Source organism: Lineus longissimus, chromosome 3, assembly GCF_910592395.1.
Source record: "Lineus longissimus chromosome 3, tnLinLong1.2, whole genome shotgun sequence".
Classification (NCBI taxonomy): Eukaryota; Metazoa; Nemertea; class Pilidiophora; order Heteronemertea; family Lineidae; genus Lineus; species Lineus longissimus.
Window position 1 is genome coordinate 24857485 of NC_088310.1, and position 24907 is coordinate 24882391.

A 24907-nucleotide genomic window follows, 5' to 3' on the forward strand; every position below is an offset into this window, starting at 1 on the left:
AAATCTGCAAAACTTAGCGGTTAACAGTAGGCCTGGAGAGACAATATGAACACTTGATGCTGAATAATATTAAATGCACCACAACCATGTCTATATATTTAACACTTGAAGGAACAAATCGATGATTTCCAGTGGATTCAGTCAATAATTGTAGGCTGTCTGTTTTGTAGAATGGCACCAAAGTGTTCAGAGTAAATGATGAGATCAGCAATGACTGCAGAAGTGATCAAGATGGCACCTAAAGCTGTTCCAATTGTTGCCGCAACTACACTTGACAACAGAAGTGATTTGGCACCTAATACTGTTCAAATTCATGTGTTGCCCAAACTCAACTTGACAATGTTAGGCAAACATTTTGCTTAGAAAAGTTCTATGTACAAAAAAAATTGTGGTTTCAGGTGACAAATTTAAATAATGAAAGCACAAGTTAACAAGTTTAATCCTGGTTTCCGAAAGCAGAAGAAGGGGCCTAGCAGACACCAAAACGTTCTCACCTCAATTTTGAAGTCTTTTGTTCAACTATCCACATTATTCACAGCTCTGAAATCTTTGTAGAAACCATCAACTCCTAAGGGAACAAACATAACTGCGGTTGTATGCTGGAGCAAGTCATCAACAGCCAAAGAAACACAACTGCGCAATCATTATATGATTCATGATTTTACCCAATGCCAGCGACTAATGTGAGCTCACAGAATAACCTTCATAGGATACTGGGGTTTTTTCGCAACCATCATAATACAAATTTCTATTCGAGTGGGATAAGAACAAACAATGTCAATGACACTCAATACCAATGCAAATAAAATATCACCTAATATCACCATCAAGCTGGGTGATTTCCCGATTCCTAAAACGATCCCGATCCCTCAAAGGAGTGATCAACAATGGTCAGATATTGATTTTTATGCCACCAGATAAAGCCAACACATATCACATAATGGTGATCTATCCTCATCAGAATTCAGCCACAATGGCCTAAATTATGATATTTTTCAGTGAAAGAGAAATCAGAATTGATTTCTTGCCCAGGTTTCTAATACAACTTTCATACGTACAACGACAACAGCCGCTGCAAAGAACATTGATCATATCATGCTGTGTTGATGCTAGTTTCCCACAGGTCACTTACATGTAAGGCAGGCCTTATTTCCAGGCGCCCCTCGATCCGGTACTGTTGACACAGTATCATACATGTATACAATGAAAATAATGAATCTAAATTTATTTAATAGGGATGACTGGCATGGCAAGAAAAATGAATAATCAGCCTCGTTACTATATTCAACTATTTTTGTTCCTTGGACAGTTCGAACATCTGTGCGTTTGTTAAGATTGAGATCTGTAGCCGTCTCATCACCTCATTATACTTTTACTTACACAGCTCCAAAGGTATTTTTGAAGTCTTGAACTAATGGACTTTTTCTATATGCAGTGGCTCAATCTATCACATCTCCCAGGACTAGATACGACATGAATTTTCATGTTTTGATGTCATCACAATTATACATTATCATGTACATCATCTGGGTCAATAAAAACATGGCTAATCTGGACCCTGTTTTCCCTGTTGCCCCTGATCAACACACAGAACCAACTGCACGTAAACGACAATCACGAATGCATGATCGATGTGTTCTATCGAGTGCTGGACATTGCCACTGTGCAAACAAAATGGTCAAATCAATAAGAAAATGTCTGGAAAAGAAATGGGTATACCAGGACTGAATGATCAGACTAATGGCATATTAGTACAAGCATTCAACGGTTTACCTTGCAATTCTCTATAGTGTGTTAGAGCATGTGTGCAAACTTACTCAACCTATAAGCCTTCTTTTTCCTCAAAGTGATATTTACCCAGTTGCAGCTGAAGAGGGACAGCCTCGGTCTCAGACACTGAATGCGACAGTATCTCAAAGATTGACCCTCATGTCAACACAGAACCAATCACCTTTTTTTGACAATCAATTGCATGATAGGAAATTGACATGTCCACCCTATTCTCTAAAACGGGATAAATCAACAAGATAAGGTCATTAACCAACCAGCTCTGCAATTGGAGGACACAGCTGGAATAAAACTGGAAGAGTTTGGATTTTTCAAACTTGCCTTAGAATAGAAATCTAAGAACCAGAATCTTCATCCGGACTCGAGCATTTCATAACTCAATACATACTGGCTTAGAGCGTAGAGATGTAAAACCTTTGGAGCCATGATGTTGGGTACATGAGAAACCTGCGGTGGAAGGATTAAAGGAAGACTAATAGACGTCTCTCAGACATCTATCTTACACAAAAAACACCAGATTTTCCTACGTACATGTACAGTGCTCCTAAGGGCAACATTGCCATCAATAACAAAAAATTCAAATAACGATCTCATCAAATGATTTGACCCAGGATTAAATTAGATTACTGATCAGAACAGACGTGCTGTTGCCTAACAGGACTGTTGAAAGGAAATTATACAAATATTATAACATTTCCAGAGGCAAGGTAAATATTTGCAGAGTCAACACAGACTAGATCTTGGTGCAAAATACAATGGTCGCATTGAGCGGCTTGATTGTGCTAAATATTTGTGGTGGATGGTTTGTGCCTGTTATGGTTGCATCAAGGTAACACAATTCCACAAATTGACAACCATCAATAGCATTTGAATGATACCCTCGGTTAACAGTCAGGAGATTAAACACAATATCGTTGGCTTCAGCTTAAACATCCTAAGTAACATAGTGCTGGAGGGCCAGTAAGATCCATAGTACAGTGGAGTTGTGACATGCAATGGGTGACCTTATTCAGGTTGAAGCCGATGTCGATCAATGAAACTTTGAAATTCATAATAGAATTTGAATATTCCTGCCTCTAAACCTAAACCTAGTTAGGGTGTTCGCATAGGGTAACAGCAAACTGATGATGCTTATCAACCAGGACGATGTTTTAATTGGCTCCCGACAGGAAGATCTACCCTTTGCATTTTCATTTGATTTTTTCACAGAAATTTGAGATTGGGCTACTGCCATTGGCGAGGGATGAAGGTTATTGTTGTAACCATGACGACTGCATTCTGAAAGTAGCGATACTTCATAACAGGAAATGATTTTGACGGAGGAAAAGATAAGCTTTTATCCTCTTCTTTCAAGACGAACTCCATTAGGATAAAGGTATCAAGTGGGTTTCTGCGTAAATGCCATGACGATAAACTGCCCCCTCCAGAAGATTTATTAAAGTGTGTTTTCAGCAGTACCTGAAGCAACATGTAACATGTTCTATTACAAGCGAGTACTTGTGCGACTATGTGACATAGCATTCTTTTTACACTTAAGGGCTCTCTCGGCATATCAGCTGAATATCTTTTCCTTAAGAAGCCCTATCAGTATGGTCAACTAGCAGTTTGATCTTGGCAATATAAGCCCTCTGGCAATTGGTTCCAGAGCTTGGCGGTAAAAACAATAATGCAGTTGGGTTTCTGACTGCATGGGTTTTACTACTTGCTGAGCAAGTGGTGCTAATGTTATTGCCAGAAGAAACAGAATATAATACAAGTAATATCAGACGTGCAAACATATGTAAGAACTCCAAATGTAGAAGTGTCTCCTCTTCATATGGTAGCACCCATGAGCAAAACACATGAATCGGCACAGCAGGGAACAATGTTTACACAGGAGAATCGATCAATACCTAGTGACCAAAATTGGGTTAGGTCTGAAGTCACGTGGTAGACTGCTGCCTGGTTACTGACTCTCTTGGCAAATATACTAATGCAATTGACGGAATTACTGCAATGTCAGGCTTTGGAAATCAACCGTCATTATTGACAGCTGGCAATCCTCCAAAGATATAAATCAAATGAACTGAATCAATCCCATGTCTGTCGAAAGAACATTCGCAACCATGTAAAAACCCAATTTGAACATGTTGAAGTAACAAGGTGTATGGTACAATAAAAGCCCCTTACAGCCTCTGTGTCCATCTGAATTGTCAGCTCTTTTCTACCATTATTTAGGTTATATGTCCTGGGGCTGCAAATGTATAGCAGTGCCACTTTTCCCCTCTCATTATAACACATGCTTAAACATCCATGAATCCTTTGTTGCAACAGAATTTCCCAGCCAAGCAAAAAGACCTGAGTGGCACTATCCACCGCCTCCGTACCAAAACCGGGGACCACCAAGCGACCATAAATGTCAAGCGGATATCTTAGGAAGCAGACATATAACTGCTTGATGTGATTTGTCGATAGAAACATCAACATCTTACAATGGCGTATTGATCTGATTTCTCCAGCCATACAAATGCTGTCCCGATAATTTGAAAGAATTGGATAATACGAAATAATCGGATAATACGGGGAAATTGCTCACTAGGCAGTTGATAACCCAATCTGCTAACAACACCCGGTGCATAAACGATTTGGAAGGAAGTCATATGAAATAAAAGGGTATTGACAATTCGGAAGGATAAGGAGAAAACATAATTGTGCAATTTTCTACTAGGGTGAAAAAGAGGAAATCTTCTTTTGGTGAAGTCATTTTCAATGGGTTGCAAATTGATAGAGAGAAATGTTTGACATCTTCGATTCAGGATGAAGCAAGCCTTGTTTGAACTACTTTTCTGACTGTTTGTCAATAACAAAATTAGGGACGATAAATGCAACCAACCCTAAAATAACTGATGTATTGTCAATACCAATACAAGCAACATGTACATGTAATGTCACCAAGGGTTATCTTTCAACTGCGTCAGGACTTCAATAACCCATGTCCATGTCTATTCATGCCCTCAAGAACGGCCTGTTATCGTTGAGGCCTCATTTTGCTCCCCGCACTCAAAATCAGTGTCAGCTTTAAGATTTCTTGAACAAAACAATGTGCTCTTATTCAAGTGACCTTTAAAGTACCAAGCAAACCTTTTTAAAGACAAGCGGGACATCTTTTTCACATATCATCCTATTTTGAAGATTTTCCAAAATCAGTTTTCCCCAAAAGGAATGCTCCTAATACCATTTGATAATAAATTATACTTTTGATACAAAAGGTGCATGTCCGGACATGCACCTCTTGGACGTCCAAGTCTCATGTTGTAAGTGAAAAAAATTTATTGTGTACCGCAGAATTTTCAAACCTCAACATAAAATTTCCTATTATTATGAGAGATGATATAAATATTTACGAGGATATGCAACCCCTTTTTTATACAAAATTTCTGATCAATACAAACCGAGTCAGTTCGAGTGCGCCACACGGCATCATTTGGGGTCATCATAGTACAGGCAACTCAATATGTTAGTAGACTACTAGATGAAACAAAAAAGACCACTTACTTTTGATTTTGAATAACTCCAAAAATATTTTTTTCCCAAATATTTGCCAAATTTCAGCTGTTGAGAATACCTATTCTCAAACATGAAAATCCACTAATGGTTATTCCGATGGTGGTGAATGGCAGTTTCCTATCTTTTTGTCTGATTAGCCAAAACGGCCATAATTCAACACCCACAGAACTTCAAAACAATGATGCAACTGATGACGGTGCAACCATAGATAAACTACACAAGGATTAGAAATTTGAACTATATTTCCAGATTTTGGCTCTGGTACGCGTGCTCACGTTTAAACAGGCCCTATCCTGGGGTACTATACAGACAATGTCCCCACTCCCCAGCTTTAACAAACTCACAGTACTATTGAAATTCGATCCCCTTGCCGGACAGGTGCAACTGCAAGGCAGCTTATCCCACAGTATTGAATCATTCATTGTTGCATTGTGTTGGGAGAGAAAGAGACATGGGGAAGAACAATTTATTGATTATTGAACGCATTCTTCCAACTTGTTGTATGTTACCATCACCATATAAGACAGCAGTCACATCAAATTCGGTATCCTCCAATTGTGCACCTGGTTTATTGATCCCTCAAGAAAAACACCTGAACATGACTCCGACCCAGCAGCAGAAAAAAAATCTGATATCACATCCTGAGAGTATAACCTAGAGACGAATATCAAATGGCACTGGTAGCAATTAACTACCCTATATACCCAAGCCATAATTATTCTTAGTCATCTGTGTTTTGTTGAAGTGGTGAACAGACTTTTATCACTTGACTGGAATCTATACACATAAATGTCTTGAATTCACCGACGTTTTCTCAAAGAGGCGAATTTTTATGGTTTACCACTTTGAAAAATACACATCGATAATTTCAGAGAGTTTGATTAGAAGTAAATATTTAAACTTCATGGAAGTTAGAATGATTATTACAATTACAATCTTAGCACGTCTCAACTTTTATGGGATTTTTTTCCTTTATTGATGTTGTCGGTTAATGATCATTGTAACCACCATGACAACTTCCCCAAATAATGGCATCAACTCTCTCAAAATAAAAATTCATTATCATCTCTTGACTTGGATAAAAAAGCAAATTGAATGCTGATGGATGTTGTGTGGTTGTAAAACAATTTTGATCGAGAGAGACAACATTCTCCCGAGATATGAATTCTAATATGTTACATTGCCGAGACCTGTTTGCCAATAATCTGGTTGTCACTTGCTGTTACAATAATCCACCAACTGACAGACAATGCTTTAGGCGTAAAGGTCTCATTTCATGAGCTTGCGTGCGTTGATGGCCATACTGAATGTGTTGGGATACCAGGAATCGATGGTAGGTATGTGTCAAAATCTCACCCAATAATACATTTCCTGTGATAAAAAGGTCGTAACATTGGGATAAGAAGCCTGATATCCTGTTGAAACAAGTTCAATATTTTGGATCTTTTTATCTCACAACAAAAAGTTCATGTCTACCTTCAGAGAGTTCCTTTTATTGCATATCTTCTTGTTTTTAGGCCAGTTATCTTTGCTAGAAGGATACATGTAGGTTTTCCAGCAAAGTGCCTCATCATTTTGACAACCAGTCAATCTCATCAAAAGCAGCCAAATCCAAAAGAACTAAGAGCAGACAATGATAATGACAAACTTTTCTTGGATTCTTTATCTCAGGCAAGATAAGTTCATGTCTACAGAAAAAACTAATGATAAAACATGTACACGTACAAACATACCTTGTGGCGCCAAGGTTAGGGCTATGCAAAACCATGTGTCAGCAAAGAAGTATGTTCAAACTAGAGCCACCATCGGAGGAAGGTTATTATGACTCTACGGCATGAACTAGGTATATTCAATTTCTACCACTTTTAAAACTATCAACATTCCTGATTGAGTTTCAATTGAAATTCAAACACTCATTCTATTTTCTTAGATGAGTCAACTCATTCCAAAATCAATCAATATTTTCCCCATCAGCCTTCAGTAGGAAAGAGGGTCCAGCCACTGCCAGAAAGCCACACTCAAACAATATCGAAGAAGCCTACTCATTCTGGAATTAATCTTCTCAAGTACACTAACCCTAAACAGCCCTTGGGTCAAAGCAAACAGGGTCTTGGAGCCATTAATACAAAGCCATACTCAGACAATAACTATTCCAAGAGTAGATTGAAGGTATCAGTCTTGACCAATGACCCAGGCAGGTAGACTGAGATAGACAAATAGGGATTTGCAGAGAATGATTGGAGAGGTTAACATTTTGATTTGAGATCCAGAACGAAGTGATGTATCTTGGTATCAGATGTACAATGAAACAGTGCGACTTCAATGTCTGGTATGCTTAGAATCAATATTGACTTGATTAAATCAACCAGAGAAAAAAATCACCTCATTCTCCAATCAAAATCTTCTTGAATCAAAATCTAAACCTCTCTGGTAAAAACTGCTATGCAGTAGAGTACAACCGTTTGCATCACTGACCTGACGTCTCTTGGTCATGATTGTATCTGGGCCCTGGACTCACAGCATCATAACTTGTCCTCAATGTGTTGATTTTCTCAAGTAGATGCTTTTTTAACCAAAACCATGGTTGGAAGATTGAATATGTCATATAAACATTAGACTTTTTGGGCCAAGAAATCAATGCCTATTGAAAACGTTGAAACACAATCAGGAAACCGTCCTGATATTAAAAAAAAGGCATGTATTGTAAGCTAATGTCAATCATAAACTATAAGGCGCTGTTCCAAATACATCATGCCTGTACCTTTAGAAACTGACCTGATTTTGCAAATAACAGACATCACTTTCAAAATATATATTGTCTGATCAAACAGTATAGGAACAGGTCATGGTTCATAAATTTGCTTGCTCTACATAATTTAGAATTCTTACTTCACAAGAATATCGCATTACAAGAAATAGCATTTTGCAGAGCATTGAAAAGGTCAAGATTGGTTGGCACATACTCTTGTTTCAACACTTCATTACTTACTACAAATAGACACAGATGACACCAAAACCATCAGACAACTAGGCCAACCATTTGTTTACAGTGGTAGTATAAGTGAGTGAGCTCTTATTACTACTATTCTATATTAGGTATATGACTTCCCAAAACATTTATCTTTTTTATCATAAAAATTAACGAGAATCGCAACATTTTAATTCAAAGTACTTCTGCTCAGTAAAACAAGGTGATAGAAAGTGTGATTATACGATTCTGTCACCAAAGGTTTTACAGCTGCTTTCAAAAATAGCAAACTCCAACATCATTTTATAAAGGAACAAACCACATCATCATTGTGTTAAGTAAGAATAGCATCATAAACATCAAATCAACTTTAAAAAGAGCTCACCTCAGCCTATTACATGGAGTATACTATCCCTGAGCTATGATATCCACCATCAATACGATTACGCACGTTAATAGTGCAACTACGACAGACCTCGACCGCAACTAGAGTGAGCTCTGATACAAGCGACACCACTTGGTCACAGAAAACAGCATCGATCCACATCATAGATGGCAGAGTTTGTTTGACGTACATGTATAACATGGCTCTGAATACAGCATGTACATATTTAAATGACATTGAAGGCGTTGATCATACATTCACTGCTCTCCAAGTTTACAGACACTCTGCATAATGAAGATTGATTTTAGAAGTGGGTCAAGTCCATGCCATGCCATGTTATTCCACATGGATTGACAGCAGAATTGGACCAACTCATCATAGTGAACGCCAGGTTATGCGTCGGTTTAACCTTGAACGGCATACTTAACCTTGAACGGCACTATGCGTTGGAAGCTCTTATACGAAAGGGGAGTCACGTGGATCCATACATAAAAAAGAAAGGGATAAGCTTTCATTGATAAATCTAAGGAGTTTCGAGGGAATGGAGGTTGTGCAAGGACAAGAATAATTTTTTAGAATTTTGTCTGACCTGACAAGGTTAGTCGGGTAGGTGGGTTGTGTGCCCTCACTCTTTCACATTGATTTGCCAAAATGGCAGTATTTTGTGAAATGCAAAACTTATGCAAACACCACACATTACTGCATCTGACTTGTATTAAAAACAAATCACAGAAAAAGTCTTATCGATCTAAATTCTGCATAACCAGCAAGAGTGCTCAATGGGTTGCAATTTCGTGGAACTCGTCAAGGAGTTTACCAATAAAGCGAATTGGTGAATGAGAGCAATCCTGTCTAGTGATATATGGTGCCGAACGACCTTCATACATTTATAACGGAATTCTATACGTTGTCAACTTATTTTTGGCAATAGCATATTATTATTTCCAGCAGTTGGTAATGAAATAGAATCAGTTGGCATGCAATGTGGGTGCACAATATTCTCAGTCAAGAGCAACAAACATGGTCTGCCATGAAGTAAAATCTATTTTTTTGAGAGGTTGAATGCTGATATTAATAAAGTAAGGTTAGTAAGTGACTGGGGAAAATTTAACTCTTCATTATCAGGTTTTTTTTCGTGTTTGTCTTTTTCATGATAACATTACTTACAAATAACCCACTTTCATAGTGAATCATTCAAAGTTATTAGTTGCAGCTCCTGCCATTTAGTGATTTCATGGTAAAATTTTTTGGAATTTAAGAGAAAGTTTCACCAATGGGGCTCATTCAGGGCGTCTGCCCGAGGAACTATTTTATTCAATACCCTCAAAGAAGTAATGAGGGTACATTACCTTCCTCCTAAATTGAGCAAAAAATTCATCTTTTTGACATGTTAGATGCAGAAATTTGTTTACCGGCCGGATGTTATCTTCACATAAATTCTAGTTGCTAACATTCGTGATGAAATTCTGCTGGAAAATGCATATACATGTATGTCTGAAATAAAAAGGTTTTTTTAGAAAAAGGTTAATTTAGAAAAAATTTTGCCCCTCCCCAAAAACATGCCCTCAAAATGAGTCCTGACAGAAATCCTGATTATCACCAATAGCTGTTAATTTTCCAATCACAGTTGTCATGTTGTCATGGATACGTCACAGGTTGCATAAAATAAATTGCTTGCTTGCAGAGCCCTTTAAGTGGTGAGATTCAGTGGGATCAGCAACGATTGTCCCAGCGTGTGTACAGAAGAAATTGTGGTGTTCTTATATGGACTGGCATCCTTGACAACGAAGTCATGGGAGTGTTAGTCAATAACTGCCACCAACAACCAACTTTCCAAATCCCAGATAATCCTCATCATACACATTGAGGATTATGGCATATGTCAGAAAAACAGGGTACTGCTGTAGTAGGATTTCATAGGATTTCACTCGGTCAGTTACAGATTCAGATCATTATGTCGATGTCATTGATATTCAGAAAATAATGGCCAGATATGAAATAAAGACTGTCATATTGAGAGTGAAGCAATAACTGACAGGAGATATGATGGAGAAGGATCTTAATGTGCCTTGACCTAACAAGATAATATTCACAAAGACAAGAGCTTCTGAGAATGAATAGATGCAGTCTGAAATGAGGCCCAAATTATTTGCTGGAAACATGTCTGGTTGTTGCGTGTATCCTACCTAAAAAGACCTAATACAAGAACGATAATGTTACTTACAACTTTTCAGTTAACAAATCAAAGACAAGCCAATACTTTCCAGGTTGACAGTAAGCTTTTTATGCCTACAGTAAGGTTACAACATGTATGATATAAATTAAGCTTATAATATAAGCTTACAGTGGACTGGAAATATTGGTTTCTTTAACATGTTTAAGGTAAGGTTTGTGTAGCATTTCTCATAGATATAGCAGCAATGGCAAGCAAACATTACCATCAACGCATATTTGGGTAAGCTACCTCAGCTTAGGCCTTTCATCAAAGAAAACAGCCAGGTAAAGTAGAACCTCTCTGTTTAGGACACCCCTGGGACAGACATGTCTGCCTATTAGAAAGGTGTCCCAAGTTCAAAGGTCACATTCACTGGAGATGCTCAGTTCCTGAACAAAATTAATTTCCTTAAATGGAGAAGGTGTCCTGCTATTAAGGGAGGTATCATCTAAGGAAGGTTCCACTGTATAATATATTCTTGACAAAAATTGTTCTAGCCAAAATGGTGGTAGCCAAATCTTAATAGAGAGGTGTCCCGATTAGAGAGGTCAAATCGAATGAAACAATCAATTTGGGACCAAAACTAGTGTCCTAACTAAAGAGGGTGTCTTAATGGAGACGTGTCCGCAAAGGGAGGTTCTACTTTGGCCACATTTCCCACAAAGAGTGGTTTGTTGCAGTTGCACCCCCTAGTAGGATCCACTTGTAACAGTGAGTATAATCAAGCCACACACACACACACACACACAGTATATACTATATATTAATACAAGCCGTAGCCATAGGCATAGACTAGAGCGCTGATTAAGAGAAAATGCTTACCTGATCTGATGATAGGCCTACACTTGGCTATCGAAGGAAGGTCGTCTTTCTGAAGCTATTATTAATCCAAGACAACTTAATGAAGACATATCATGAAATAATAGAATGTATAATCCAGAAGAAACGGCAAGCAGCCCAGCCAACAGGGGTGAGCTATCAGCTAGTTCTGTACTAAGTCAGCGTAAGTGGGTATGGTATTAGTCGTGTGGTATTTATCATTGTGAAGTGTTATTCATTGAGTTCATGCGGGGGTTCCAGTCCAGGCTGCCTGTGGATTGTATCTATACAGTGGAACCTTCCTTAGCGGACACCTCTCTATAAAGGACAACCTCTCTATTAAGGACACAAGTTTTGGTCCCAAATTAGTTATTACCATTCAATTTGACCTCTCTACGTCAGTCCCGAGGGTGTCCTTAATAAAGAGGTTCTACTGTATAATACCAGAGGAGTCTAGCGATGTAAAAGACTTTGTGTAGCTGAAAAATGTTCAGATGGCAGTCACATTCTTATAGCGCAGTGCCAGAGACAGTTTTTTTGGCCTCTTGAGCCACAGATAGAATGAAATATGATATACCTCAGCGAGAGCGATATTATGTCTTAATATCAATGGCCTGTTTTCTCACTTTTCAACATTTTGAGCATGATTGTGTTCGGGCCATAAAAACATCTCTATGGGTGGGACAAGATTGAAGGATGATTATTCAAGTAGAATATTAATATTAATATTACTAACTTATATTTTTGATAATACATAAGATTGGTATGTTGGCTGCAGAAGACAGCGGCAGTCCATATTGCGACAGCCGCAGATAAGAGGAGACCTACAGTAAAATCAGTTATGAGACGTCGTGAATTTGTTAATAAAGGAGACATCTTGAATTCGTTGATGTCAGATAAACTATTTGCTGACTGCATGTGCGTCTTGTCGAAGTGCAGGTTCGTTTGTAAAACTGATATAATTGTTTGTCAGTGACTACCGGTTGACTATCTTGCTTTATTGGTATATATTATATATCAGTATACCACGGAGCGTTCATACCATATCGCCGCTAAAGAGTAGATGAAAGAGGATTTGTCAAGATCAGGAATCCATCAGCCTTCGGGCAACCAATGGAATGATATATATCCAATTTCTTTATAAGGCAACCAACATCTGATATATCCGAGTGAATATGTCTGGCATATTTAATGTTCTCGTTGGTTTATTGCAAATGTCGCCTGATGTCAATACACCACCACCACCACCACCACCACCACCACCACCACCACCACCACCACCACAGTAGTGTCCTTGTACTGTGAGACAGTAAGAGCAACCTTGGCTACTGCATGTAGTCTCCCTTTAACTTGGAGATATAGTCTAATGTTTCACCATGTTGAGGTCAAAAGGTGCACGGCTCCCATGACAAGGCTCTTAAGCGCACTGGGCCACTCTGTGACACACTCCACCAAGTCTGCATCTTCACCAGCTGCATTGTGGGCTCGTCAAGGAGACTTTAATAACAGGTGCGTGTTTTGTGAAAACGATGGTTGAAATAAATCCATGATCATTATATTTTTCAAAATTTCATGGCAAAATCAAAGGTGTCATCTGGTCCTAGACTCCCGGGGCAGTCAAATGAGTTATCCTTATTGGATCTCCTTATGTGAGGGACGAGGCCGATCCACTGTGTCGGGAGTGTACCTGTTTAAAGGTGAATTAAACATGACCCATTGTCCTTACTGTGTATATCATATGATGGCCAATTTAACCCCCCTACTGCCTATTGTCCCCCTGGTAGCGGGTGAACATCAATGCTGCTGGCAGGCTTAGAATAGATAGGAAATAACAGAGTCTTTCAAATGAACGGATCTAAAAAAACAGCTTGTGGCAGTCGTTGGCGTGAAACTGCCGCACCTGCCTGTCACATTTGATAACGTCAAGTAGGTCTGAATGATTCGGTGCCAATACTTATCAATAGCAATACAGGTGGTTTCCTTCTACTTTCTATGATATAGAGAATGTTTGGTAGCGGAACCACAGGCACATGAAGATCAAAACCCATCAGCTCATCAAATATTATGTGATCAGTGCTGTTAGTTGGGCAGGAGTGCCTGTGGCGGAACTATCAAACCAGACATCCTGAGAGTCAGAGTTTTTTCACTTGTTTGTCACGTAACAAAATATCAAGTTTGAAATATCAAGAGGCAGAGTATGTTGAAAATATATATTGGTGTGGTGGTGAGGACGAGGATGATATGCTAATTTTGCAAAGGACCAGTCGCAGTGGTAAATCAGTTTTATTCTGCACCCCTTTATTAAAAATACAACAATCAAGTCACAGTAGAATTGTAACTACATATTACAAAATCAAGTATGCCCACCAGTCTGTTTAGCTTAGCTATAAGCTTCTGTATGATGTGGACAGTTTCTCTAAATGACTCAAAATTCCAGCCAAGAATTAAGCTTTCAAAACCATTGAGTAGCCTTCACCACGTTTACACATAATACTACAAAACTAACTTGCCTAAAAAGCTATGCCGCCAAATAAATAATAGAAGATATCGACCACTGACCATGGAAAAGCAGATGTGTGGCACCAATTCTGAAACTCATCGACCTCCATCTCAAAGTCGGTATAATGAGAACAAAACAGGTGCAGAGGAGTTGAGTACCGAGGAAACTGCAAACATGAGGGGGAAATTGATTTGGCCAATGTTTGTTCCAAAATCATGGGGCACTGTGTTATTTTCTATAGTCAAATGTGTTCTCAGTCTATTTTGCTGCTGACAGTGATTCGGTTTGCTCATCGGCCAGTTATTAAATTCATCCTTTAAGATGTTCTCCATTCGTGTACAATGTTCATAGTCTGTGCCACAAGTAAATAGAAATAAACATTGGCACTGTAATCAGACATATCAATGTGATGAAAACTGACATATAGAGCATATCAATGTGAATTTATTTTCAGCCTATAATACATAATTGAAAAACCTCGAATTCAGTTTCAAATTTCAAATTATGAACGAATGATGGAGGCCTTTAATCTGATGCAACAACTTACTGTTCAAAAACGTGGTTACATAAAACATTTGAGATGCTATGGAAGAGACTATGTAAATAATATAACAATTTGCCTCGGGTTTTCAATAACCTTTATTCAAATAACTAGAAGTTAAGGTTTAGATTTCAATTACACTCCACTCTTGTGTTACACAAGAGTGGAGAGCATCAGCAGATATGTCTGTCCACATAAGATAACATTACCGTTACTGTAACAGTCTGAAAGTGTTAAATGACAACGCAAATCATCATGACTGACATTGTGTATCCTTGTTTTATAAAAACTTGAAACTCACAGGAATAAGTACATTTGAAGGACATTTAAATTAGAGGTATCTGAGAATAACATCATACACCTCAAACTCAAAGGGTCATACTTTACCTCTGTAAGGTCTTTCACATTGAAAATTAGCATTGTTTTATTCAAAAGTTCAACATAATTTGTCTCTTTTTGTGCGTGGGTTTCTCTGGCCCTATCAGGTCGCGAAAAAGACTTTGATGCACAAGGCAAGACCCATTCAGTGATAACAGAAATTCCGGAATCTGGTCTCTTGAAACGGAAACAGAAATCTCAGACGTTCTCTAAATTATTATGTCTTCCATTACATTCCGAGTCGGGAGCAATTTGTAGATTAAAATGCAATATTTAAACTTCTCTTCTGACAAAGAAAGCCAGCGAGTAATTTCATCTGAAGCAATCGCGTTGAAACATTTACTTACTTCAGGGATACCATGGAAACACAGAGATTAGAGATGGAGCCAACAAGAAACTAAGGGAATCGTATGACAGAGACAAATCAGGCACGCTGATATTTGATAACTGCTTCAAGAAAAGTGTGGAATAACGATTAAAGGCCGGAGGTGGATTTTGACAATAATTAACACAGGCAACCCGAGTATTTCCCTTACGAAAAAGATCTCAGATTCACTACGCTCACCATGGTAAATGCAGAGTTTATCATGCTTACCATGGTGAATGTAGAATTTACCGCGCTCACCACGCAAAAAAGAGGAAAGAAGACATCTTGATGTTTACTCAAAATTTATTATATCTATTCTTTATTATTAGCATGAACATTTCTTATCGGTCACATTTTCAATAGTATCAACATCCCCAACCCCAACCCCAAAAGGTTTCACACATACACATTGTACTTCAAATATCATATATATGATAAAAGAGATGATGATGGCATTGATATCATTAAAGTAACTGTTTGCCTTTTAAAGGGAGACAGAGGCAGGAACCAGGTGGCCAAGATGAAGTTTCAACAAGCACCCATAGGTGTCTCTACTACTTCTTGTTTCAGCCAACATTCGAAGATGAGCACCAGTTGACTTCCCATGTCATTTTTGAAAAAGGACAATCATGAATCCTATCCCATTTCTAAAACGTCCATACATCTTTGGCAAGGTTGTCCCGGCTTCGTAGCAAGAGTACGCCGACAGCGCTCACAACGGTAATTAGGGGACGGAATAATCGTCAAAGTAAATGCCTCAGTGGTTGTGTCCTTTTCTGAAACGATTGATAAAATGTCCCACTAAGATATGTATTCAAAGACGTTTTTTTATATCGGCTACATGTATACACTTTAAGGCATTGAAATATGCACTTGCCCACCCTAGATGACAAAGGATGATTCTTCTGGGCTGCACAGTGAACTTGCACTGGTTTATTGAGCTGATAATGTTCTAGTTGACAGTCGGCACAGTTTTTTAATCCTTTTAATCTGACCATTCAGGGAATAAGGGCGTACATGTAAAGACTAGGAATAGCACTTACCTTCAGTGGCGATTTCTATTTCTCCATGAGCAACTCTCGCTTTTTCTAATATCACAGATTGAGGAGGGCCATCAAGAATGGTCACTTGAGAACACTGGAGTAGTTCCGTCAGTGGAGAATTACCAGAGATACGATCGGGTTGGAGAGTCTGAAAGGGGACATTAAAGTTGAACAGAGATCCACGATTAAATGAAGCAACTTCAGTAAAGGACCACTGATCCTTGTTTACCTTATGAGGTTGATTACGATGCCGAGGTCAATTATGTCTCTATTTGTGGCTACGTCAAAGAGACGTATGCACAAGCCAACAAGCCGACCTTACTTTGCCTTCCAGGTCAAAGACATTTACAGAATGAGCATTGTGCATTCTTATATCCAACCCAAAACCTAGAATATACAAATGTACCAACCTTGAGCAACTGAGAAAGTCGACCAGAAGATGAAATGGCCACATCAAACATCACAACTTCACTAGACATGATCTTTTTGTAGAACAAGTCACGAATCTTCAACAAGGATTTGAATGTGTCATCTATATCCGGGTTAAACCAATCCGGGTCTGGTTCGGACCAAGCTTCCTTAAAGATACTGTTTTCACCTAATGCATCATCTGAAGCATAGAAAAGTTACAAATTCAACCACAAACACTTTAAGATTAAAGGAGGATAGGCTACAAGTTGCCAACTGAATAGGACCAGTGGGTTCAAGTTAATGCTTAGACCATCAGAAATCAGATATTCATCAACATCTACTCTGAGTTTTTAGCAGAATTGCAACTTTGGGTTGAAATTGAAGACAAAACACATACATGTACTTCTACCCCGAACACAAAAAACTTCCTGGGGTAAATTTGCAATCTCTAATATGCTTAAGAGCTAAAACTGACCATCAGACATATCTCCACATCTATGAAGGTGAATCTCCTCTGCAAGATGGGGCAGTATTGGTGCACATGTCTTTGTCAGTATGTCTAAAAGATGATGAAGGACCATCTGCCCAGATCTTCTAGTAAGACTGTCTGCACAATCACAGTAAAGCCTGGCAAAAGAAAACATATGGTCAACCCCTCATTTCCATTCAAATTACTACATCATTTCCACTGGATTTTATTGCAACTTCTAGTGCTAAAGTTTGTCTAATCGGCCATGTCGCCTGATGAAGTGCTCAGAGGGTGGGTGCATGTCTTGTGGGAGGAGATAGCTCAAACCTTGAACATACAACACTGCCCTGAAGAGCACCAATTATTCATTTGAACCAAAAGGTTTATGTGAGTTCCAATGAGTAAAGAGACCTACCTATCTTTTGCTATCACAATGTAAGCAGCAACCTCCATATTGACAAATTTCTCCAACATGACTAAAACTCTGTGATAATCAAACTCATCATAACTATCAGTGACCTGCAAGAGATATAAATTGTCATTTAGATTACCTCAGCCAAACAAAGTTATCCTTATCATTGCTGTGCAAAGAAAGAGGTTCTGCGGTGCTCAATATTATAATTTCCACCTTTCCTAAACTGGTCTTTCGAGAATCAAGTCAGAAGTAGAATGCAGGGATACGTTCCCTGTTGATGGGCTCACAAATCATTCGTGCTTACAGCTTAATTTAGATAAAAACGGCACCTCCAATAGCAGCCCGCTAAGAGTAAATTGACTATACATGTATAGTGGAGAATGTACTAACCTTTGTAACAAAGCCATGTAACTGGTGCAGCATGTACTGATCTTGAGGGAGGAGGTCTCCCATGCCAACTTCATGTTCATCCAAGTTGAAGTCATTCAGATTGCCAAGGAGGAACCGTAACACCTTCCTCAACTGAAAAGGGGGCAATAAAGACTTTGAAGACTGTTAGAGACTTGCACTGCAAACTCGTTCTCATGATCATTTCAGTTCTACAACCTGATTGGAACTGAACCCACATGATAAAACTTAATACACATGGCTTGGAATGGTAACATTGGGTCGCTGAAAACTTGGTGCAATGTTAGACCTTTTGAGAATAGTCATATCCCCCCAACCAGTGCCTGAGAGAACATTACTTACTTTGTAAATAGTTTCATTGCTCTGTTCCAGAACTGTTGGTCCGATTTCAATGCTGTTCTCCGTATGGTATCTTGCAGCCCACCACCTCAGAACATCAGCACCATAAGAAGGATCCTTCTTCTTGTCCTAGGAAGGTGATCAAATGGATTCATTACTCTTACCTTACCCTAACCTTACATTTTTTACAACACAAAAAAACCAATGGGTCCTTTACGCATAAAGCAAAATCTTGTTAACTCTTCTGCTGACTTGATATTGAATGGATTCAATATGACCTGGAGTTCAAAATGTGATCTTTGCGACATAACACAGGCTGAGCGCTTGTGCACTCCCGGTTTGAGACTAATATCCTTGAAACCATCCTTTCAGAGCAAACAAAATGGAGCAATCATACAATTCCACTGACCTTGCCTCCGTCGATGACTACTTGAGGATCAACCACATTTCCTATAGACTTCGACATCTTCTTTCCTTCCTCATCTACAGCAAAACCGTGGACCAACAAATTTCTGAAGAGAAAAAGTTCGAGAACTTGAAGATTTACATGGCGTGAGGCAATAAATGTTGTTGAGGACAAGTTCAGCCTCAGTTCAAAGGAAATATTACGGTTTACTTCATAGATTTTTACTCATTCAGATTTCAGAAAGCAAATGGAGCTGGGGTAACTCGCAAGAGACACAACACACAGAGGTTACTTACTTGTATGGTGCTTGTCCATGAAGAGCTACATTGAGTAGCAATGATGACTGAAACCACCCCCGAAACTGGTCAGTACCTTCAAGGTAGAGGTCAGCAACAGGAGGTTTTTCTGGAAAAGCGCACATCCACGATGAGCCGCTATCAAACCAGATGTCAAATATATCGCCACCTTTTACGTAGGAGCCATTTATGTCCAAGCCACTCTGGAAAAAATGCAACAAAACATCTTATTTTGAAATGATGACTTAGGAAGCAACGACGCAGAAAGTAAGTACCCGTAACTAAAGAATTCTGATCTAAAATGTGACTCTACATTTACAGTAGAACCTCCCGATTGAGGACACCCTCGGGACTGACAAGTGCTGTCCTTGATAGAGAGGTGTCCTGCTTGGAGAGGTCAAATGAATGAAAACAACCGATTTGGGTTCAAACCTAGTGTCCTTAATAGAGAGGTGTCTGCTAAGGGAGGTTCCACTGTACTTTGATATCTTACCTTTTGTAGCACTTCAGTTGGTAGGAGCTCTTCCATGGGCAGATCCCACCAACAATCGGTCCCATGTTGTTTGACGAGTTCAACAAGATGACCAACTGTGTGACTGGAATAAAATAACAAAATACATATAGCTGAATACAAGAATACAAGATTGCCAGTTTAAAGATACAAAAGAGTGTGGTAACATTATAACCTAGCCACCATTGACACCTGATAATGTTTTTTTCTTCTCCTCTGTGGACAGAACAGACACTCGATCAGATTATTTTGGTAACATATCTGACTTAGAATGAAAGACAAAATGCACCTGTTTAATATTGTCTTCCCAGTATCCTGTTGGCAGAAGACTGGGATTGGCACTCCCCATACCCGCTGCCGTGAGATACACCAGTACGGCCGAGAGTTGAGCAAGGACACCATACCCTGTCCCATGGACTTTGGATAGACATTGACAGCATCAAAACACTCCTGGAAAGAATCAAAAAATTATTAAGCCATTATGCATAATGTGAATAATCTAGGGCACTATTTAACTTCCACTCACTCATTCTCTGAATGAGATTGAAACAGAGATACCTTGCATCTGGTGCCTATAAAAGGCCAAATCAAAGTGGAAGGTAGCTCTCAGTGGACTCCCCCCATGAAACTCAAGGCAGGCCTCATTGGGTGGTATGAATAAAGACTAGCAAATGCTTTTACTTCAATTTTGTACAGAAAGGCCTAGTGTAAATGTACATGGAGTTTTAGATAAAAGCATTTGCTAGTCTTTATTCATATCACCCACTGTATGATCTGCCATACCCTACCCAGGTGTATGAAGGGTCAACTTTCAAATGCAAAGCCAGATAAACAAGAGCTGGTCATATATACCAATGCCTTTTCTTTTATCCTCTCAGTGTTGATAAACCATTGTCTGCTTGCTCTGATGATGACAGGTTTCTTACTCCTCCAGTCAATTGGGTAACGATGTGTGAAGTCTTCAATATGACAGATATGCTGTCGCAGCAGTTCAATAGCTGTAACAGAATGCAAAACGGTCATGGAGAAAGTGACTTGAGACATCAACTACAACTTGCTGGGTCTATCAATGATATGTAGGAGGAAACCACAAAGCCGAGAGGAAACTTGCACTGTCAGTGAAAGTCAAAGCAATGAGATCAAGGGCGACAGGCGCTGATGATGATGTCGAACAATGATCGCCTTCACCATTCTGGCCACCTTTATTTTGTATATGAATAACTTTTTAGGGGTACCCTGTATACTACTTACCATGAGAATTTCCATCACCAAGGACTTCTTTTCCACTGAATTCAGGTCCAGCTGATTCATTGAAAACACCGTCCTCATTCACTGTGCAATCCTACCAAACAGATAACTCAGATTTAATTGAATGCCAAAACTGTTGTCAAGAGACATGTGAAAATACGAACTTGTTCGAAATCTGTGCGTTGATGCCACAAGGGTCATGCTAACTGTTTACAATTTAATGAAGCTCAAGGTTTCCAGTGAAATTACCTGTTCCAGCCCTAGCCTAACTGTGGTGCTATAGTTGTCTTGAACTAGAGTGCCAAAACATATAATTACTGATATTATAAGTAACTGTACAATGCAGAGCAAAATAATGTATCAACAATCTGATAAAGACCAATTCTCTTTATTCATTCTTCACTCTTCTATTTGATTCAGGGAGGGAAATTTCCAGATCGAGCGCACTTGAAGAGCTGCAAATAAAAACAATCAGTAGTCGCTCAGAAATACATACCAGAGACAATCCATTTTGTAAAGCAATTTTGAAATCGTCATGGCCGTGCGCGGGTGCAGTGTGAACAAGGCCAGTTCCCTTGGTGGTTGTAACATGGTGACCAGGCAGGAAGGGCAACTCTCTCTCCGGTGATAGGGGGTGGGTGTATTTGCTGCCTTGGAGTGCATCACTAGGAACTTCACTGATTATTTCAAGACGTTTTCCTAGAGTTTGTGATATATTCTGATGACAATCTGCAGCAAAGAGGAACAGCTCCCCAGATTCTAAACACTTCCCCACACAGTATCTGAAAGTGGCAACATGTGCACAGTGAAACCAACTATTTTGTACTAGCAATATTTCACACTTTCTTTTGGCTAACTCTGTACAAGGCTTTCAACTAAAAAAAGACTGGGACCTGTTTTGTTGTCTGATATCTTTGAAGCAGTAAAACGCATCGAGCATAGCTTTAACATTTCTGAAAGATACTGATTATCCCTCACCGAATACTGTTGTTATAACATATTGCCTGATTTGCAGGAATAGTCCATGGCGTGGTAGTCCAGACCAAGGCATATATCCCTTTAGCGGGAATCATATTCGTCTGAAGTGCAGGTGGAAGACGACTGATTGGAAACTTGAGGTATATGGCTTTGCTGAAAACAAATAACTGGAATTATGATACAAGTGGTTTCAGCAGAATCACTGTGATAGATATACAGCATGGTCAACGGATTCGGTGATCCCCTGGTTAAAGGGAGACCATAGACAGAAGCTAAGGGTTCAAATTGGAGGTCTTTTGGTGACCAATATTCACAATTAAGGGCTTCAGTGCGTTGGATAAAACATTAACTGTATTCCGCATAATGAGCGTCAATAGTTTCGATGTAATGAGAAGTAGGATGAGATAGCTACCATGATGTTGTTGCACTTCCACTCACCTGATGTAATCTGGATTATACTCCAGTTCTGCTTCAGCCAAAGCTGTTCTGAAAAGAAATGTTAGAAAAACGTTTGAACTGCTTCTCATTTCAACAAATGTGAAAACAAAATTGAAATCGAAAGTGTACTCAATGATGAGGTGACGAATCAAAAATTACAAATTGTGCATCACTGGTGTATCCAACATAACAAGCTGATCAGAAAGCTCCATTGTGGGCTCAGTATATTTCAAAGTCTGCTTTTTTAAATCGGTGAATTGGAAACTTTACTACTTGTTCAAAGGTTAATGGGTCAGTCAGAAAGGCTTTTTATCCCCTCATGGCATAGGCATGATATTTTCCTAATGATTGCTTACCTTGTTGACGGAGACCAATAAACTGGCATATAATCTTGGTAAACATAACCCTGAAAGAAACAAATGCGACTTCTAATTAGAATCCAACCAGCCTACTGTTTCAATTCCCTGTTTTTTTTCAAGTGTAATATCTACAAAGAATGAAAGCTACAACCAAACGGAATCATGTGAAAACAAAGACATACCTTTTTAAATAATGCATAAAAAAGCTGCAGCTGTTTTGCCTCATATTCCTTGTCATACGTAAAATAGCACGTGTTAGCCCAGTCAGCCATGACACCCCATCTTTTAAAGGCATTTGATTGGATCAGGATTGCATCTTTTGCAAACTGCCTAGCTGTAAGGGTAGGAAAAATGTCTACATTAATAATTGATTATGATACTTATCTGAAAATTTATAAGATTATTTGTTGACAAAATGAATAACAGACTTAGATTCATCATCTTCTTCGAAAATAGGGCAAGAGGATCATAAGACTTTTACACATTATGCAGAAAGAGACAAATCTGAAATCACCAAATATACATCGGCCTGTAGTTGACGGAGTCAAAGCAAACCACATGTTGGCAAGATGGCTATCCGCTAAATTACCTAAATGTATTTCAAAAGGAAAAATTAGCTCTTGGTCTGTTTACCTTTTTTTCTGATTTCTTGTGGTGCTGAGCTTCCACTGTTCACACTGGCTTTGTATTTTTCCATTGCTTTCAGTTCTATAGGCAAGCCATGACAATCCCAGCCTGGAACATAATGCACTTTATAACCTTTCAATACCTTGTATCGGTTGGTGATATCTTTTAATATCTGAAATTTGAGAAACAAAAGAAATTAATTGGTGATGAGACACCCACCTTTTCTAATTCTGGGACTTGGTCTTCTGTTTTCAACTTACATAAATTGAAAGATTATATTGGCTATGCAGTCATGTGAATGTCAAACAATTCTCCATGTGAAAAGGTGTCCAAAGTTGTTCACTTATGAAGCAAGGAACTGGAGATGAAATAATAAAGCAGTCACAACAGACACAACCAGAATCAAATACTTAACCGAAGCAGGGTGGTAAGAGGTGGGACATCCATGGAGACAGTTGAACTAAAACAATATAACAAAATGACATACCTTGTTGATAGCATGTCCAACATGAGGGTTTCCATTGGCATATGGAGGTCCATCATGCAAAATGTATTCTTCTCTCTTTTGTTTTCTTTGCCAGGCATACAACTCCGAAAATCCACAAACCTAGATCAACAGCAACAAGAATAGCATTGGTCTAACATGTCCTCTTCTCAATATTCAATTGCCGGGCCAATAATCATCACCTTAATCCAGTCTCCGAACAGTACATTGTGACTGTTCATGCTAAACATGCCTGGGTTCTAATTTTTTTATAGGCAGCCTCCAGCGAGTACAACAATTGATCTTAAACCCACTCCAACAGGACCTACTATGGATGACTGGTTCATGTATATCTTTTGAAGTATTCCTGTGTCTGACTGACACATGGGAGACTTTCGACGACTAGTGTGATGTCATTATTGTCAACTATGGCAAGGTCCTTGAGCTCTATACTACAGTATCGGTACACCATTAACCATTAACCATTGGTCCTGGGGCTGGGAGTGGGAGTGACGCCCCCCCCCCCCATCCCCACCCCAACCCACGGTATGCTGACCGACAGAAGTTGTTAAATACATACCTGCTGGAGTTCTAGCTCTCTTACAGCAGCCACACCGTTTTTCATGGTAAGAGGGAAAGTTGTTTTGGGTAAATTCAATGTGTCACTGTACTTTGAACTTGACTTTTTTCTCAACTTGCAAAATGCACGCCGGAAATAGGCATGACATGACCACGAAACTTTTTCAGCTATCAAGTATTGTCTAAACAACATTTTGAACAGCTGTAGCCGGAATCGGCCGAGTAAATCGTCCTAAATCGTGTGTAATATCCAGGGAAATTTTTTTTTTCAGCCGAATTTAATTTTAATGGGCGCAGCCATCTTGCTTTTCTCAAGCAAATTACAAAGTCATCACTGTACAAATATACAGGAGCAATTCTCTACATAGATATATTCCTTGCACACGACT

The 24907-nt window shown here is 39.0% G+C and overlaps 2 protein-coding genes across 3 annotated transcripts in view; both read right to left on the reverse strand.

Moving 5' to 3' along the window:
* The window catches only part of LOC135484323 (uncharacterized), a 38413-nt gene extending 26526 nt beyond the window's left edge, over window positions 1-11887 (reverse strand). The window contains exon 1 of one of the 2 annotated variants that reach the window (XM_064765678.1): window positions 11725-11887. The gene's annotated coding sequence lies outside the window, so the exon portion shown is untranslated. Of the gene's footprint in view, window positions 1-8687; window positions 8774-11724 lie in introns of those variants that run through there. The other variant, XM_064765677.1, reaches the window with a different exon arrangement.
* A 3943-nt stretch (window positions 11888-15830) lies between these two features.
* LOC135485166 (isoleucine--tRNA ligase, mitochondrial-like) lies at window positions 15831-24818 on the reverse strand. Its single transcript, XM_064766948.1, has 21 exons — window positions 24520-24818; window positions 23943-24062; window positions 23462-23627; window positions 23011-23162; window positions 22826-22875; window positions 22470-22517; window positions 22032-22184; window positions 21550-21835; window positions 21057-21147; window positions 20658-20803; window positions 20095-20255; window positions 19788-19890; window positions 19295-19497; window positions 19002-19104; window positions 18596-18721; window positions 18236-18367; window positions 17846-17949; window positions 17437-17588; window positions 16961-17160; window positions 16551-16698; window positions 15831-16283 (listed from the first exon to the last, which is right to left on the reverse strand). Exons 1-21 carry the CDS (start codon window positions 24709-24711, stop codon window positions 16144-16146), a joined length of 2976 nt encoding a protein of 991 aa, XP_064623018.1. The 5' UTR covers window positions 24712-24818; the 3' UTR covers window positions 15831-16143.
* Window positions 24819-24907: the final 89 nt, after the last annotated feature.